This window comes from Ovis aries, chromosome 3, assembly GCF_016772045.2.
Source record: "Ovis aries strain OAR_USU_Benz2616 breed Rambouillet chromosome 3, ARS-UI_Ramb_v3.0, whole genome shotgun sequence".
Taxonomy (NCBI): domain Eukaryota; kingdom Metazoa; phylum Chordata; class Mammalia; order Artiodactyla; family Bovidae; genus Ovis; species Ovis aries.
In genome coordinates, this window is record NC_056056.1 from 163,382,382 (window position 1) to 163,399,305 (window position 16,924).

Genomic DNA, 16,924 nt, shown 5'->3' on the forward strand with positions numbered 1-16,924 from the left:
CTACTATATTAGTAATAAAGTGGGCGGGGGCCAACTGGTGTTCAAGTCTCCAGAATAGCCCTACCTGGGGCACAGAAACTGCAGAACAAGGTGGAATGGGGCGCAAGGAATCTGCTCCTCCGAGCAGCGAGAAAGTCAGAGGAGGTCGCATTGGTGGGTGCGGGTGGGAAGAGGAGCCCTCCCTTTCCCTCCCCCACCTCTAAAGAAAGCAAGAGTCGGAAGCTAAGGGAGGAAACGTCTCTTTATTTTGAAACAATAGCCTCCTAGTGGCAGGAACGTGCTTTTGCCTGGTGGGAGCCCAGCGTCCGACGCCACTGCACCTGTGGAAAAAGATGAACGTTGCCAAATCCTGCCGCTGTCGGCGCAGCAAGACACGGAAATGCACTTCCTTGCTTTTGTACGCAGGCAGAGGGACAAGAAGGAGGCTTGCCTCCCAAGGCGCAGTGAGAGTGCCGTACCTGCATTGCTCAGACGCTTAGGATGTGCTTCAGGAAGGCTGCAGAGAGAAGAGGCAAGAGGGGCTTCAGAAGCTGGCCTGATGATAACCCATCTGACTTTAGATAATTCAGGCTTCAGGATGCCTCCACCCACATACCTCGGGCCTCCTGCCTCCCTCTTCCCCAGTCGTTTCTGCTCCTCTGGCCCCTCACCTTCATAGTTGATGCAGCCACTGCTGTCCTCATGTCCTGCCAAAACAGACTCCACCTCCTCTTCAGTCATCCTCTCTCCTGGGCCCAGACACAGTGTTTTAGCCCCTGCCTTCCCTCCCTTATCAACCCATGCCTCTTTCTTCTGGTGGCACCTCCTCTTCTCCCACCCTGGAGACTTGCCCATAGTAACAGTCCCCCAAGAGAATTCCCTCTTTGTAGTGGGCATGCCTTGAATGTGTCTCTGAATCTTGCTTTCCATTTCACCTCAATTATAGGTGGTGAAAGCTTTGACAGACAAGGAAACTGAATTCCAGAGGATTAAAAAACAGACCATATCATAGAGTACAGCCATCTCTTCCTAAGACTGAAACTCAGATTTCCCACCTCGTTCCCTTTCCTCTGCCCTTTGGGAGACAGCTGCAGCCCACTCACTTTAGACTGAAGGAGGAAGACCTTCAGATCCTGTCCCTAAGGCTCTGACCTTCTCAGTCTCCTGCCCATGACCCATAGGACAGTAATCCCTCACTGGCTCTGCTTACTTGGCTAACCTTCTTAGTTCATCCCCTCCTCTCAACACCCCCAGGAGTTCTGGTCCCTGTCTCACCCAGGGTGGTGAGGACATGTCTGAGCTCAGCTCCCATGACTTTGCCATTCTGCTCTTTGTCAAACACCCGAAGCCCCTCCAGGTAGTCCTGGTATGAGCCTCGGTCTGGCAACTTGGCGACTGCCTGAAGCATGGGCAGGAAAGTCTCAAAGTCCACACGCCGGGACTTCAGCTCTGGAGATAGAGAGGTGAAGGAGAGGTTACTACAGTGTCACCTAGGACCCAACTCCCATCCCCACCATGAAGGGTTTCATCTGTTCAACATTCAGATATTTTTCTGCCCTTATGTTTGACAGTTTTTAAAGTCCTGGGACCCACCTCAGCATCCTTTATCACCTTACCAACATTCCACCACCAAACTGAAAACCCGCATTGTCCCAGAGGTGCCCTCACCATCACTCTTGGGGTATCCCATGACCCTGAGCACCTCGGCGTTGGTGGGGTTCTGGCCCAGAGCCCTCATCACGTCCCCACACTGGCTGAACTGGATCTTGCCATCCCCCACTCGGTCATACAGCTCGAAGGCCTCCTTGAACTCTGAAGTGTAAGGAGAGGTCAGTGTTGACAAGGGGTTCCCATCACCACCAACAGAAAGGAAATTCAGAAACAATGTGCTTGAGCTGGGCAGAACAGAGAACACAAGGAGCACTAGTGTGGGAGGTTTCAAGGTCGGGAATAGAGGTAGGGGAATAGAAAGAGGATCTGACTAGGGACTTGGGATGGACAGTGGGATCAGTGGCGTCTCCTCACCCTCCAGCTGGTCCTTGTTAAACTCGATCTGTGGAAGAGAAGAGCATGTGAGGAGAGATGACAGGACTCACTCAATCCCTCTCCAGCACTCCTCCCGACCAACTGGCAGCCACTTCAGGGGAGGGGCCCATAGGGACCAGGCTGGGAACCCAGCCATCTCAGTCCCATTCCCAGCTCCAGAACTTGGGAGAATCCCAAGAGGAGGAATTATTGGGGGGAGGGTTTCCTGGGAACAGGGTTAATCCCATGCCACCTGTTCCCCTCCCTCTACTGCCCTGAGCCCTGCATCCCTCACATAACTGGGGGCTGAACAAAGGCTAAATTTACCCCTGGCCCCCAGCTGTGATTGTCTAACAAGTCTGTCCTCTTCAGCCTTCCCTCCTGGGGTTCAGAGCTGTGGCTTTTCATATTGAATAATCAGACAGGCACAGGCAGCAGCTCCCCCCTTTCACCTTGAAACTGTCCTCAGAACCCAGATGTTCCCCATCTTACAGGCTCTGCCTCCAGCAGTACAGTGAGAAAGTGATGTACATACACACACATGTTATTGGTTAGAGGCAGAGGGCAACAAAGACAATAGAGTCATTAAGCTTAGATGCTTCCGGCGGGGGGTGGGGGGTACTAAGAAAACCCCCCACCATCATCCAGTGCTTACTGATTCCCTACCTTCTAGATACCTGCAGTCCCCTAGGCTACATCCCACTGTTGTACCGACTCCTCCATTCTCTTCTCACTTTTCAGGGACTTACCACCACTTTGGAGAGATCGATGGGGGGCTCCTGGGGTTTCGCAGGTTTCTCAATGATTAGAGGGACAGGTGGTGGTAGCTCAACCCTGGATGGAGGGGGCCCTACTGCGGGCTTAGCAGCAGGCTTGGAGGCAGCAGGGGGCCCCACTGGCTTCTTCACGGGAACATCCTTCTTGGGAGGCATGATGTCGGGTGGCCAAAGGACAGTGTGCCGATGGGGGCACCCATCTCTGTTTAAATAGCCAGGGAGTCTGGGATGTCAAGGGGCGGGGGCAGGGGCAGGGAGCCAGTTGGCTGGGGGGAGGGTGAGATAGAGGAGAGGTATGCCGGCTGCCCTCACTCCCCTGGCCTTGTGTGGTTCAGGACTCCTGCCCCAAGGTCTTCTCCCTTCTGTCCACCCCGCCCCAAATACTGACCAGAACAATGGCCCTTTGGGGGCCGGGGGAGGAAGTCAGAGACGGCCCAGAACGGGGGGGGGGGGGGGGGGGGGGAGTTAACTTTCAGGGTGCAGATAAGAGGGTTGCCAGGGGCAAACTGAAACAGGGGTGAGGAAGAGAAGGGGACCCAGAAAATTCCGACCCCCTGACTCGGAATAGTCCTTTTTCCTAGCAGCTTTAGACTCTTGAAGATGGAGGCAAGGATGGGGGCCTTATTAAAGGGGGGTCTGGGAGTAGTGAAAGAGGTAAAAAACAAGCAGGTCTTCCACTTCCCTCTTCCTATGGATGAGGAGCATGGTAGTTCACCCCACAGCTTATAATACTCGGTACCTCAAGTCCCTAACCCCCTCCCTCCCAGCCCAGAACTGGAACTGTGCACTGCACGATACGGAGAAAGAATAGTAATAGAAAGGCGTGACTCCCACCGATTGTCTCCTAGCCCCAGTGTTGTTTTAAGAGTGGGGATGGAGGGAAGGATTGAGTTCAATACCCATCACCCATACTCCGAAGAAAGGAACCCTTGTCCACAAGCCTATGGTCATTCAAGTCAGACAAATACGGGTGCCTGCTGAACCTGTAGGGACTCCATGGTGGCACCTGAGGGGAAAGGCAGGCTCTGAGAGGCAAAGGGCCTAATTTCTAAAATCTCTAATCCGTAAAGATGTGTGAGGTCCTCTGGGCTCCATGAGTATTCAATCCTCAACCAGAAGGATAATAAGACCCTGACTTGGCAGCCAGGTTGCAAACCTTGCTGTGGGCACTGGGGAAAGGTGGAAGTCAGGGGCCTATGAAAGAGGGGAGGGTTTGCTGGTTATTTTTGTACTGGGGGTAAAAAAGGCGATGATTTAGACAGCATTCTGAGGAAGACAGTAGTGATTCCATTTAGGGGTTTAGAGAGTTGATGCTGGGTCTCCCACTCGCAAAAAAAAAAAAAAAAACCATCTGAACCTCATTACTGCAAATCGTCTCATTTTAGGAAAATCAGAATCTCTCCTCTAGCCAGGAGTACCTCACACACATACACACACACACCCCTACACATACACACCCCTAAGCCTTAAATAAAGGAACGAGCCCCTCCCCAGCGCCCCAAAACTCACCCTGCGGGGTCCAGGTAAGGGGCGGAGGCGGGGCACAGGGCAGCCGCGGGCCCTGAAGGGTTAATTTCTGCGGCCTCGGAGCATGCCGGGAGATGTAGTCCTCGCGCGCCCGCGGGCTCACGGGAAACAACCGCGGTAAGGCTCAGGGAGGATGCTGGCGCAGTGACTTCCGGCCCGCGGCGGCGGTTGGTGACTCAGGTTTTGGGGGTGCGATCCTTGTCCCAGAACCTAAAGGCAGTGAGCACTTTACAGCCCCTATCCGTGACCATAAAACCGCGCGTGACCCCTCTAGATATCTCCTTTGCTTGGCTCTGAGTTCCCCGCTTAGTGTGGGCGGGGATTTATTCCTGAATCCACTGGTAAGAACGCAGAACGAGGGGAAAAGGCTGCAGCTGCAGCAGGCCGGATGGAGGTCAGACAGTAGGAAGCACTTACTCCCTCGGGCATAATGGTTCGGCCTTTTTAGCGTCCTTTTACTGTTTGGTAGAAAGAGAACAGAAGCCGTTGCGTTGCCTTGTGACTTGGAACAGTTAACTGAAGTTTTTCGTTTTTTAAAAAATGAACTGGTAGTTAAGTGTTAAACTTTGGAATTAAGCAGGGTCACCTGCCCTTAGTCGCTCTAAATTGAAATTTCCGCTGAATGCGGCAGCGTATGTACCAGCCACCCTGTCGTTTCTTCACAGGTCTTGGAATGCAGGGCTGGCTTCTCCAGCCTTTGACTATGAGAAGTCTCTGCCCAGCATTGGACATCTCTTTCCCTCAGATGGTTGTTTTTTAGATTTTTTTTAAAAATTGAAGTAAAGTTTACAAATATAAGTTTCAGGTGTACTACATAGTGATTCTCAGTTTTTAAAGATTATACTCTATTTATAGTTATTGTAATTTTTGCTGTATTCCCTGTGTTGTACATCCCCCAGATGATTATCAAAGTTCCTGTTTGTGCTTGGAGGGGGCCAGCCCAGGCAAGCCCGACTTCACTGGCTGGACCAGTAAATGCCCTGGTTGCTCACACAGTGCTGGACATTGGGGCTTGCCTGGATGGGCAAGCAGTGGGTCGGAGAAGAAAACCTACCCACCAGAAGTCAATAGTGTGAGGCCTAAGTGAACTTTATGGGCAGTGCAGAAGTGATACTTGCTGGTTGGGGCAAGCTTCTTGGAAGACCAGAAATGGGTTGTGTAATAGAAACAGTAACGATGAGGAGAGTGTTAGCAACTAGTCTGGAGGTCTCAGCAGAGCAGGTACTGCTGTGAACCATAGAGATGGTAAAGAATGTGGACTCAGACCAGCCTGCTTAGATTTTTTTGGGGGGGGGAGGGGTTTCTGTATGTTTAAATTTGAATCTAGGTCCTGCCACATGCAAGCAACTTCAGTTATCAATAATATGTAACCTTGTAGTTCTGTTGGGAGGGTTCAGTGTGTTAATTTTTGTAAAACAGAATGGACCAGGCACAGAGTAAGTGATTTGTTAGCTAAATTTCCTTTACCCTTCCCAGCATATGAAGTAGTTGGTATTTCCTCATTTTTCATCCATAAAAGATTACTAGGCATGAACAGATGGAGAGCAAGAAAGAATACATTTGTCTTAAGTGTTTGGTTACAAGACTGTTTGGGGGAGGGCCACATCAAAGATGATTTTTTGTGTCTTTCATCGCTTCCACAGAAGTTGGTTTTGAAGATGGTTTATCTGATTTTTTTTCTCTTTCCCCTTTATAACTGCCTTTTGGCAGTTTGCCAAGGAGAAGTGCTTATGGCATCATCTGACTCTCTAGCCTTTTGTCTGATTTGTAGATAAGCAGTACAAGAAGAAAAGATGAAGTCCCTTGGCAAATACAAGTTGGAGGACTAGCCTTCATTTTCTGTGTTATCTTTTAATCATAAATACCACAAACCAGACTGAACGTGGTCTTAACTGGGCATAGGTGATTTATGCACCATATATGTGGGCTTTCTGTGACAAATCCCCGACTCTCCTCTCTTCCTGCGCCACCTGGGATGTGACTTGTGTGTTCTTAAGGATTGCATGTTCTAATATTGAGTGAGTGAGTGAGTGAGTGAAGTCGCTCAGTCGTGTCCGACTCTCTGCGACCGCATGGACTGTAGCCTGTCAGGCTCCTCGGTCTGTGGGATTTTCCAGGCAAGAGTGCTGGAGTGAATTGCCATTTCCTTCTCCAGGGGATCTTTCCAACCCAGGAATCGAACCTGGGTCTCCTGCATTGCAGGCAGATGCTTTACCATTTGAGCCACCAGGGAAGCCCTATTCTTAGTCAACATAAAATAATTAGGAAGAGCAGAGCTTTTTAAAATACAATTTGAAAAGTTACTTTCCAATTACAATCATTACAAAGTATTGGCTATACTCCCCATGTTTTAAAGTATATGCTTGAGCATGTCTCACACCCGTTCTTTGTACCTCCAACTCCCCTACCCCAAGTTGCCCCTGCCCCTTCCGCACGAGTGACCACTAGTTTGTTCTCTGTATCTGTGAGTCTGCCTCTTTTTTGTTGTATTCACTGATTTTTTTGTATTTTTTAGATTCCACATATAAGTGACATCATACAGTATTTCTTTCTCTGAGATACTTCACTTAATGTAATGACCTCCTAGTCCATCCATGTTGCTACAGGTGACAAAACTTCGTTCTTTTTTGTGGCTGAATAGTATTCCGGTGTGTGTGTGTGTGTGTGTGTGTGTGTGTGTGTGTGTGTGTGTGTACACACACCACATCTTGTTCCACTCGTCTGTTAATGGATACTTAAGTTGCTTCTGTATTCTTGGCAATTTTAAATAATGCTGTTGTGAACACTGGGGTATTGGTTTTTTGTTTTTGTTTTTTAATATATACCCAAGGGTGGAATTGCTTGGTCATATGGTAACTCTGTTTTTGGCCTTTTGAGAAACTTCTGCACTGTTTTTCATAGTGGCTGCATCAATTTACATTCCTACCAATGGTGTACAAGGGTTCTCTTCTCCACATCTTCGCCAACATTTTTGTTTGTGTTCTTTTTGATGATAGCCATTCAGACAGTATGAGATGAGGACAGGCACAGCTTATGAAAGGTCTACGTCTTAATGTACATTAAAACCTGATGGGACAGTTTCTGGAGTTACATGGCACTATGTAAATCTTTAGTAACTTGAATAATTTTGGTTTCACCCTATACACTTTACCTAGCTCTTTCACCAGTGACTAATGTGTTAAGATGGATAATAGTTTAGGTAGAGAGACCCCAGTTTCCTCAATAAATAGGAAATATGTCTTCAGTCCTCTGGCATTTTGATCAGAAAGTGGTACTGGTGGTGATGCGTGATAGAAGAGGGAGGGTGAGGAGGATGTTTTATGATGCACGGGTCATTGATGAAGTCCTCTCCAAGACCCGTTTTTATAGATGCATACTAGATGCCACATATAAACAGAAAGATAGGTTTTCTGGCAAGAAATGCTAATTTCATTTTTGTAATATTCTAAAACGGCGATACTCAGATTTAGCTGTTCTTCAGAATTTCCTGTAAGCAGACAAACTTCCAGATTCTGCTCCCAAAGATTCTGATTCTAGATCTGTGTTAGGGCCTGGAAATCTATTTGAAATATTTTTAGCCTACTGGAAAGCTCAGAGAATAAACTAACAGACATGGGTAATAAAAGTGATCTTTTAAAAATGTTCATTTGATCATGTCATCTTCCTGCTTAAAATCCTTTCACATGCTTTGATAAAAAAGAATCCTCATATTGACCCACAAAAGCCAGCATAGTTTCAAAACACTCCTTGCCTGAACCAACCATACCTACTAGCTTTTAGATCTTCAAAAGAAAGCTATTCTTCTCGGCTTAGGTTGTTACCTCTTTCATATTCCTGCCCCCTCTCCCCCCCAACATACACTGTTGCCAGGGCCAAGCAGGGCACAGCGCCTGTCATATGCTGGACACTCAAATATCTGTAGAGTGAATGGCCGTCTGGGTGAAAGGGAAGAGTGAAGAATGGACACTGATACTAGTAAGTCAATAGGGAGATAGGTTGGGGATTCAAGAGACTGAGAGAGTTCCCATGTACTGAGCTCTTATTTTTTTCATAAAGTAGAACGTGAGGTGATTACTACTAATACATAGCACAGGGGACTCAATGCTCTGTGGTGACCTAAATGGGAAAGAAATCCAAAGAAGAGGGAGTATGTATATCAGTTCAGTTTAGTCGCTCAATTGTGTCCGACTCTTTGCGACCCCATGAACGGCAGCACGCCAGGCCTCCCTGTCTATCACCAACTTCCGAGGTCCACCCAAGCCCATGTCCATTGAGTCGGTGATGCCATCCAACCATCTCATCCTCTGTTGTCCCCTTCTCCTGCCCTCAATCTTTCCCAGTGTCAGGGTCTTTTCCAATGAGTCAGCTTTTCACATCAGGTGGCCAAAGTACTGGAGTTTCAGCTTCAACATCATCCTACCAATGAACACCCAGGGCTGATCTGCTTTAGGATGGACTGGTTGGATCTCCTTGCAGTCCAAGGGACTCTCAAGAGTCTTCTCCAACATCACAGTTCAAAAGCATCAATTCTGCACTCAGTATGCACATGGCTGATTCACTTTGCTGTACAGCAGAAACTAACAAAACATTGTAAAGCACTACAATAAAATTTTTTTCTTTTAAAGTGATGTGATGCAGTTTGCAGAAAGAGGAAGTGAAGCAGCTGGCTTGAGAAAGTAGTGAAGGTTTTAAATAGGTGCTTTGAAAGAAGGGTGACAGCTTACTGGGGACCCACTGACAAACACTCACTTGACGTTTATTGAGTGGCTACTCTGCTCCACACATGAGCTTGCTGAATAGCTTGGAGGATGATTGTAAAAGGAGATCATAAATTTGTAATGGCGCTGATCCACAGATAGTGATTTTCTTCTTCCAGTATTACTCAGCTACTTGGATAATTAAGCTAGAGAATAGAGGCAGCTGGAATGGTAGTGGCTTAAATTTTATGGAATAGGGATAATGGGTGAACTTGGGAACAAGGAAGTTGAGAATCTTAAGTAAAAGGTTTGTAGTCCAGGCCAAATAGAGAAGGAGTGAGTATGAAAGTGGCTGATTAAATTGAGAGAATGTGGGAGGTCACAAGGCTGGTGTCTCAAAGAGGATGAATAAGTGAAATGTTTGGAGACCTCAGAGTTGTAGCTAGAGAGAATAGCACATTGGAGATTAAAATTTCAAAGAATATAGGAGAAGACAGGAACTGGGCAAGTTACCATGGGGTTGAAAGGTCATTGAGATGAAGGTCACTGGGTTTAAGGAGAGTGTTCCTTAAAGTTCTTTCTTTCAGTTCTGACTGAAACTGGCTAAACAAGATTTATTGGCTTCAGTAATCGGAAAGAGGTAGGGTGGGTTTTCAGTTCATATTGATCCAGAAATTCATGAGATCACCAAGGGATCTAATTCTCTTGCCACTGTCCCTGTGTTAGCTTCTTCCTTGGATCCTTTCCTGGAGCTACATACGGCTTAGCTACACATCCTTATACCACAGAAGGAAGAGAGAGAGCTTCTCTTGACCATTGAAATCAGTTCCTGACTAGACCCACTTAGAAAAATGCACATCCACCCTTGAACTAATCACTATGGTCAGGGAAATAAATATGCCCTGGTAGGTTCAGACTGGGTTATTGCCTACCCTGTGGTAAGGAGGATGGTATTATTTTAATTCTCTTAGGCCACCCAGGGTGGTGGATCCACCTGCCATAGGAGGTGGATTGGAATTCATCCAGATGAGGAGGAAAGGGCACTAGGGAGGAAACCAAGTGTCCACCAAATGAGGAACTGTGATTCTAGTTACTGAGTAACTTGCAGTGTACATTGAAGACTCCAGGGTGACAGCAATATTCAGGGCACCACACCCTTCTGTAAATACTGTGTGTGTGTGTGTTGGGGGAGTGACAGCAATGGGAAAAGGTAGAAGCGGTGTATCAGATTGGCATCGTCTCCAAAGGAGCTGAGATTTTTTTCACTGCCCTGAGAATAATGATGGGGATGTAGCATTGGGGTGCAAAGAGAAGGCAGAGCCCATCTCCCAGTATAAGTACATGGAGTTAAGGAGAAAGAACGGTCTCTGGAGGGTGCTTCTGGTGAATGAGTTCTCTTGAGAGAGGAGCCAGGTTTCAGGGGAGGCCAGAGTGAGCTTTGTGTAAATAAAGAATTGTATGGAGTAGAGTGAGTGGGAAGTGCTATATGGAACTAGGTTTGCAGAGGGTGCCGTGGAAAAGTTTGAGAAGGCCCTTCAGCAGCTCTCTTACTCTTTATACCTTTCTTATGTGCAGTGGTATTATAATTACTTGCCCAATCACCCTGCTTGTTGTTAGGTTTTTAGTTCTCTTTTTTTAAAAATTGACATTTAACATTATTTTAGTTTCAGGTGTACAACATAATGATTTGATATTTGTATATGCTGTGAAATGATCACAATAAGTCTAGTTAACATGTTACCATATAAAAAATTGGTATATGTGTTATGAGAACTTTTAAAAGATTTACTGTTAGCAACTTAGAAATATGAAATACACTCTCTCTCTCTCTCTCTTCCTCTCCCGCGTGCATGCGCTCTCTCTCTCTCTCTCCCACATGCTCCTCCACTCTCTTCTCTTCAAGTCTTTCGGTTGGCATTCCTCACACTTAGAGGATGTATTCTCCTGCTATCTTCTAGATAAAATGGAGCTATAACACTGATTTGCCTAAGAGCTACAACACGGTTTGTCCAAGACCCGAGAGCTGTGACGCGCCGAGGGCTTTAATGTCCGTCGCTCCAAATCTTTGTTGTGACTAGACAAAGAACCGAGGAACATACACTCGTGTGACATCAATGGTGCCGTGACTCGGATGTAACCTGGCTGAAACAACCTCCACGCAGAAGAGGCCAGGCACAGCAGGAGCCCAACTCAGCGAAGCTCCCGCCGTAGAGGCAGAACGTGAAGAAAATCCAGTGCAGGGGAAGGCCCATCGTGCTGGAAACCGGAACAGCGAAAAACAAACTGGCAGAAAGCTCACGTGGCCCAGTCTCAGCCTAGAAGACCTCTGGGTAAGGTCAACCAGCTACAACATACAGTGCCAGTTCAACAAAGATGGGAAACTACAGCCAACCACAGAAAATACCACTCACCCTTAAATGGACACCGCTATAAGGACTCTGAGGCTTGAGACTAGCAAGAGGGGGAGGCACAATACCCCTCGCCGCCCCAGTTCAGCAGGAAGTACCCAGAAAGACCTCGATGCCCCTATTCCCAAAGAATTGGGCCTCCCATCTCTTGAGGGTGGAATGTTAGGTAGGTAGAACAGGGAAGAGGCGTCCAAAATGGCAGTGGCTACAGACAAGGAAGGGAAAAGCTCGCGAAAATGAAACAAAAGAAGGTCCAAGGACAGGAGTGAGGACCTCAGGTGAAACAAACAACACTCCTGGCTGGCCCAATTTACATAGGACAGGCCCACGGAGAGATAAACATATAAATAAAAGAGCCAAAGCTAGCTGGCTCACTCTCTCTCCCACGCGCTGGGGCGCTCTCTCCTCATGGCTTTAGATTGACATGCCCTCACGCCTCAAAGATGGATTTTCCTGCTCTCTTCTAAGTAAAATAGAGCTGTAAAACTGAAAAAAAAAAAGAAATATGAAATACAGTATTAACTGTAGTCACCATGCTGTACTGTACACCACATCCCCAGGGCTTATAACTGCAATTTTATCGTTTTTGACTCCCTTCACCCATTTCACCCACCCTCCTTCCCCTGCCACCAGCCCCCGGCCACCACCAGTCTGTTCTCTGAGCTTGGTTTTGTTGCTGTTGATGTTGTCTTTTAGATTCCACCTACAAGTGGAACCATACAGTATTTGTTTCTCTCTGTCTGATTTATTTCATTTGCCATAACGCCCTCAGCTTCCACCCTTGGAATGGAATGGCGAGACTCTCTTAATTTCTGTGGCTGAATAACATTCCATTGTATTGGTATGCCACGTCGTCTTTATCTGCTCACCCGTCAGTGAACACTGAGGCTGTTTCCATACCCTGGCTGCTGTCAATAATGCTGCAGTGAAATAGGAGTGCATGTATCTTTTCCAGTCATTTCTTTAACATAATTTACTACAGGTCTCTGAAGTGTATCTTAAACATTTTAGTGCAACATCTTACAAATTGTTTTCCTTTAAAAAAAAAAATCATCAGCTCTCTACATCATGCATAAGTGGCTTGCCTACTCTGCCTCTTTTTTTTTTTTCTTCTTCAACCATTAACACAGAAAAACCTTTGAAAAGAATATGAAAACTTGCTACAGAAACCCCCTGGGGAAAGAGGGTGTGTCCTGCAATAGGCCTCTAACCTTTTTTCTTTTTTTTTTCAGAAAAATACTCAGAAGTGAAATTGCTGGATCATAGTTCTATTTTTAATTTCTTAGGAAACCTCTGTACTGTTTTCCATAGCGTTTGTACCAATTTACATTCTCACCAACGGTGCACAAGGGTTCCCTTTTCTACACATCCTCACCAACCCTTATTTCCTATCTTTGATAATAGCCATTCTGACAGGTATGCAGTAGTATCTTATTGTGGCTTTGATTTGCATTTCCCCAGTGATTAGTGATGTTGAGCACCTTTTCACGTACCTATTGGCCATCTGGGAAAAATGTCTATTTAGATCTTATGCCCATTAAAAAAAAAAGATTATTTATGGGTTTTTGTGTTGACTTGTATGGGTCCTTTATATATTTTGGATATCATTCCCTTATCAGATAAGTGATTTTTAAATATTTCCTCCCACTCAGTGGGCTGATTGTTTCTTTTGCCGACAGAAGTTTTTCAGTTCTGTGCATTCCCACTTGTTTCTTTTTGCTTTTCTTGCCTTTGCTTTTGGTGTCAGATTGGTTTTTAGTTCTTTAGGGTAGTCTTACCTTTGCATTTCAGTACCCTTGCTAGTGCAGTGCTTCACAAATGTTATCTGAATCCCAACCCAGGAGTGGAAAACTGACAGGTAGGGGCATTGCTGCTGGAGAGAATGCCTACTGATTTCGCCAAGAAATGACAATTGGTAATTTGACAGTGAGGGAAGAGACAGGAAAATCTGTAAAACTGGCAAAATTTTGCTCATGAGATGGCAAAGATTTCTTTTATGTTGTAATATCTAAAGAATATAGGAAAATATGTGTATTGCTGGTAGTAGAAAACTCATATATTTCATTTAGAATGCAGTTTGGAAGAATATACTGCCATTAGGGAATTCCTTGGTGGTCCAGTGGTTAGGACTGCACACTTTCACTGCTGTGGCGTGAGTTCAGTCCCTGATGGGAGAACTGAGATCCCACAAGCCACACCAAGTGGCCAAAAATGAATTTTGTGTGTTCCCACAGTGAATAACAAAACAGAACTACCTTTATTTCTGACAATACAGAATCAGTTTAACTATGGGGCAGTCGTTCTACAGAACTGTACATGTTGTAACGGTTACAAGTTATATTTTCAAAGAATATTTAATGAATTGTAAAAATGCTTATTATGTGTTAAGTGGAAAAAAAGGTTATAATCCTACTTTAACAACTATTTATTCCTGTAGTTGTGTTAGTGACCTCAGGCCTTAAATCTGCTGCAGCTCCAGATAGCACCTTTCCACTAAGAACCCAGCAGAAAGGGAGGGAGCAACAAGGGCTTTCTACTGCTGACGCTCCATCCCCAGGTGACTTCCTCTTACATCTCATTGACCACAGCCTGGTCACAGAGCCACTCTTTAAGTTGCAGCGGAGTCTGGGAAAGTGAGTATCCAGCAAAAAGGATTGTGATTAATCCCTTGGGCCTGGCACAGTGCCACCAAGAATGCTCTGGAGCAAATGGCTGTTGGGTAGACAGATGTGTTGCCACACCCAGTTACCTACAGCATGTTGTTTGGGCCCATAAAGCCATCTTCCAAAAGGGCAGTATTTGTAAACACCAGTGACAGTGTTCCCATGTGCTGTCAGCTCTACCTTTTCTCTGGAAGAGCTAGTGTGTCATGTGTGCCTGTCAATGGCCAGCTGTTTAAGAAATACCACATTGGCCTCTTTCCCAGCTGGAACCATGGAGGGTGCAGAAGAGAAGAAAAAGAAGGTTCCTGCTGTGCCAGAAACACTTAAGAAAAAGCGTAGGAATTTCGCAGAGCTTAAGATCAAGCGACTGAGAAAGAAGTTTGCCCAAAAGATGCTTCGAAAGGCAAGGAGGAAGCTTATCTATGAAAACACTAAGCATCACCACAAGGAATACAGGCAGATGTACAGAACTGAAATTCGAATGGCTAGGATGGCATGAAAAGCCAGCAACTTCTGTGTACCCACGGAACCCAAATTGGCGTTTGTCATCAGGATCAGAGGTATCAACGGTGTGAGCCCAAAGGTTCGAAAGGTGCTGCAGCCCCTTCACCTCCCGCAGATCTTCAATGGCACCTTTGTGAAGCTCAACAAGGCATCAGTTAACATGCTGAGAATTGTGGAGCCATACATTGCATCAGTTCAGTTCAGTCACTCAGTCGTGTCCGACTCTGCGACCCCATGAATCGCAGCACGCCAGGCCTCCCTGTCCATCCACCAACTCCCAGAGTTCACTCAGACTCAAGTCCATCGAGTCAGTGATGCCAACCAGCCATCTCATCCTCTGTCGTCCCCTTCTCCTCCTGCCCCAAATCCCTCCCAGCATCAGTCTTTTCCAATGAGTCAACTCTTCGCATGAGGTGGCATGGGGGTACCCAAATCTGAAGTCTGTAAATGAATTGATCTACAAGTGTGGTTATGGCAAAATCAACAAAAAGCAAATTGCCCTGACAGACAATGCATTGATTGCTCAGTCTCTTGGGAAATAGGGAATCATCTGCATGGAGGATCTGATTCATGAGATCTATACCATTGGAAAACGTTTCAAAGAAGCAAACAACTTCCTGTGGCCCTTTAAATTGCCTTCTCCACAAGGTGGAATGAAGAAAAAGACCACCCATTTTGTAGAAGGTGGAGATGCTGGCAACAGGAAGACCAGATCAACAGGCTTATTAGAAGGATGAACTAAGGTATCTACCAGGATTATTTTTGTAATCTGGTCAATTAATAAACAATTGAAACAAATTGAAAAAAAAAAAAAACCCAAATTGGCATTTGTGTAGTTGCTGTGATTAACAACCCTTAGTTCATTTTATATAAGCACAACAGTGTACTAAATTGTGTCTCATCTTGTGTTTTATTAATAGTATGTAGATCAATAACCCTTCTCTTATGTATTCTGAACTTAAAAAGGTTGGGAAAGAGTAGAGACCCTTCTGGGATGGGAGAATTTGTGCCATGTCCTTTAGTTTTCTGGAAATATAATTACCTGGAAGTGATGAACTAGGTAAAGAGTGCTTCTTAAAAAATCACACATTTCAAGATCCCGGAAGCCAGCTATAACAGCAGACCTTGGGCTACATCCCTGTATTGAATGAGAAACCTTAGAAATATAAGTTCCTCTGCCCTGTGTTTTGGGGTTTTCACCTGTTAAGTCTGTGGGTTTAGGGAAGGGCAACAGAGACTTTTTGCTCATGGCCAAGGCTCTTACGTTGATGGGAAGGAAGTAGAGATGGCAGAAGAACCATCAGTGAATACCAGGGATTTATTGGAAAAATTTGGAGCTGAGTTGATGGCATAGAGAGTTTAAATTTAGCTTTTGCTGATAAGGTGGATTTTGACAACTCCAAACTGAGTTCTTTCCTGAACCTTTCCTCTCCTCCCAGTGGACAGCATCCTAAGATTTCAGAGGAGGATGATAAAGCCCCCCTGAAGCAGTTATGGAATCTCCAAGTTCCTATTTCAGTGACCCAATTTTCAGTAATTCCTTCTTCCTCCACTTCACTTTCCCTTCACATGGTAGTTAGAGGGAATAGGGCATAGCTTCTGTAGCTTGCATTCCAGGAAGAGCCCCAAGGGTGAGCAGCTTTGAATGCGTATAAAATATTTCTCCTGTAGCTGCCCACCAGGTGGGCCTTAAGCCCTTTTGGATGTGACTGAACATCTTTGACTCTGTGCCATGGCACAGAGCTCCCAGGTTCACCAGCTTTAGGAATCCTTTCCCTGGAAAGCTCAGAAGAGGAGAATGTGTAATAGATGTCATCACTCACCAGAAATTCAGTGAATTCACACAGGTCACATGAGCACCCTCAGCACTACCAGCAATCTTCGCTGCAACCACAGTAGGTTCTGAACATTAAGGAACCTGACTTGATCTCCGAGGAAGACACAGTCTCAGCTGCAGGGAGCTCCGGCCCACCTGTGCCTACCTCCCCACTCCTCGCTCTCATGGAGGCACATGTCAGTCAAAAGCTGCCCAACGGCCTGGATCTTAGAGAGACTCCAGGAACCAGAGGTTCTAAGAATCTAACTCCAGTTCTAAGCAGCTGCAGCATAACGTCTTTGGAGAAGGTACATGCTGACTTGATCAGAGATGCAAAGGGAAAGACTCTCAAAGCCTGCTTCGGAGGCCACCCAAAACTCTGAGAATAACTACAAGGAAAATAACTACAAGGTTCTACAACTTGGAATTGTTTTTCTGATGAGGATCCACAAGCAACTCATGGACGTGCCCAGTCCTTTCTGAGACTGTTAATAAGACAGAGCCATCAGTATTGAGCCAGGAGTCGAGG

The 16,924-nt window shown here is 46.0% G+C and overlaps 1 protein-coding gene and 1 pseudogene across 1 annotated transcript; one reads left to right on the forward strand and one right to left on the reverse strand.

Moving 5' to 3' along the window:
* Positions 1-223: 223 nt before the first annotated feature.
* Positions 224-2,963, reverse strand: MYL6B (myosin light chain 6B). The gene is made up of 7 exons (XM_015094795.4): positions 2,754-2,963; positions 2,005-2,032; positions 1,648-1,791; positions 1,255-1,428; positions 651-728; positions 459-496; positions 224-320 (listed from the first exon to the last, which is right to left on the reverse strand). Exons 1-6 carry the CDS (start codon positions 2,934-2,936, stop codon positions 468-470), a joined length of 636 nt encoding a protein of 211 aa, XP_014950281.1. The 5' UTR covers positions 2,937-2,963; the 3' UTR covers positions 224-320; positions 459-467.
* An 11,364-nt stretch (positions 2,964-14,327) lies between these two features.
* LOC101111180 (large ribosomal subunit protein uL30-like) lies at positions 14,328-15,394 on the forward strand (annotated as a pseudogene).
* Positions 15,395-16,924: the final 1,530 nt, after the last annotated feature.

What these genes read in the sequence shown, in the direction of transcription:
- MYL6B (XM_015094795.4), bottom strand. Translation starts at nt 2,936, where the DNA reads ATGCCTCCCAAGAAGGATGTTCCCGTGAAGAAGCCAGTGGGGCCCCCT. An exon ending in TCGATCTCTCCAAAGTGGTG is followed by an intron (nt 2,033 to 2,753) that starts GTAAGTCCCTGA and finishes TCTCTTCCACAG; the next exon opens with ATCGAGTTTAACAAGGACCA. An exon ending in TAACAAGGACCAGCTGGAGG is followed by an intron (nt 1,792 to 2,004) that starts GTGAGGAGACGC and finishes CTTACACTTCAG; the next exon opens with AGTTCAAGGAGGCCTTCGAG.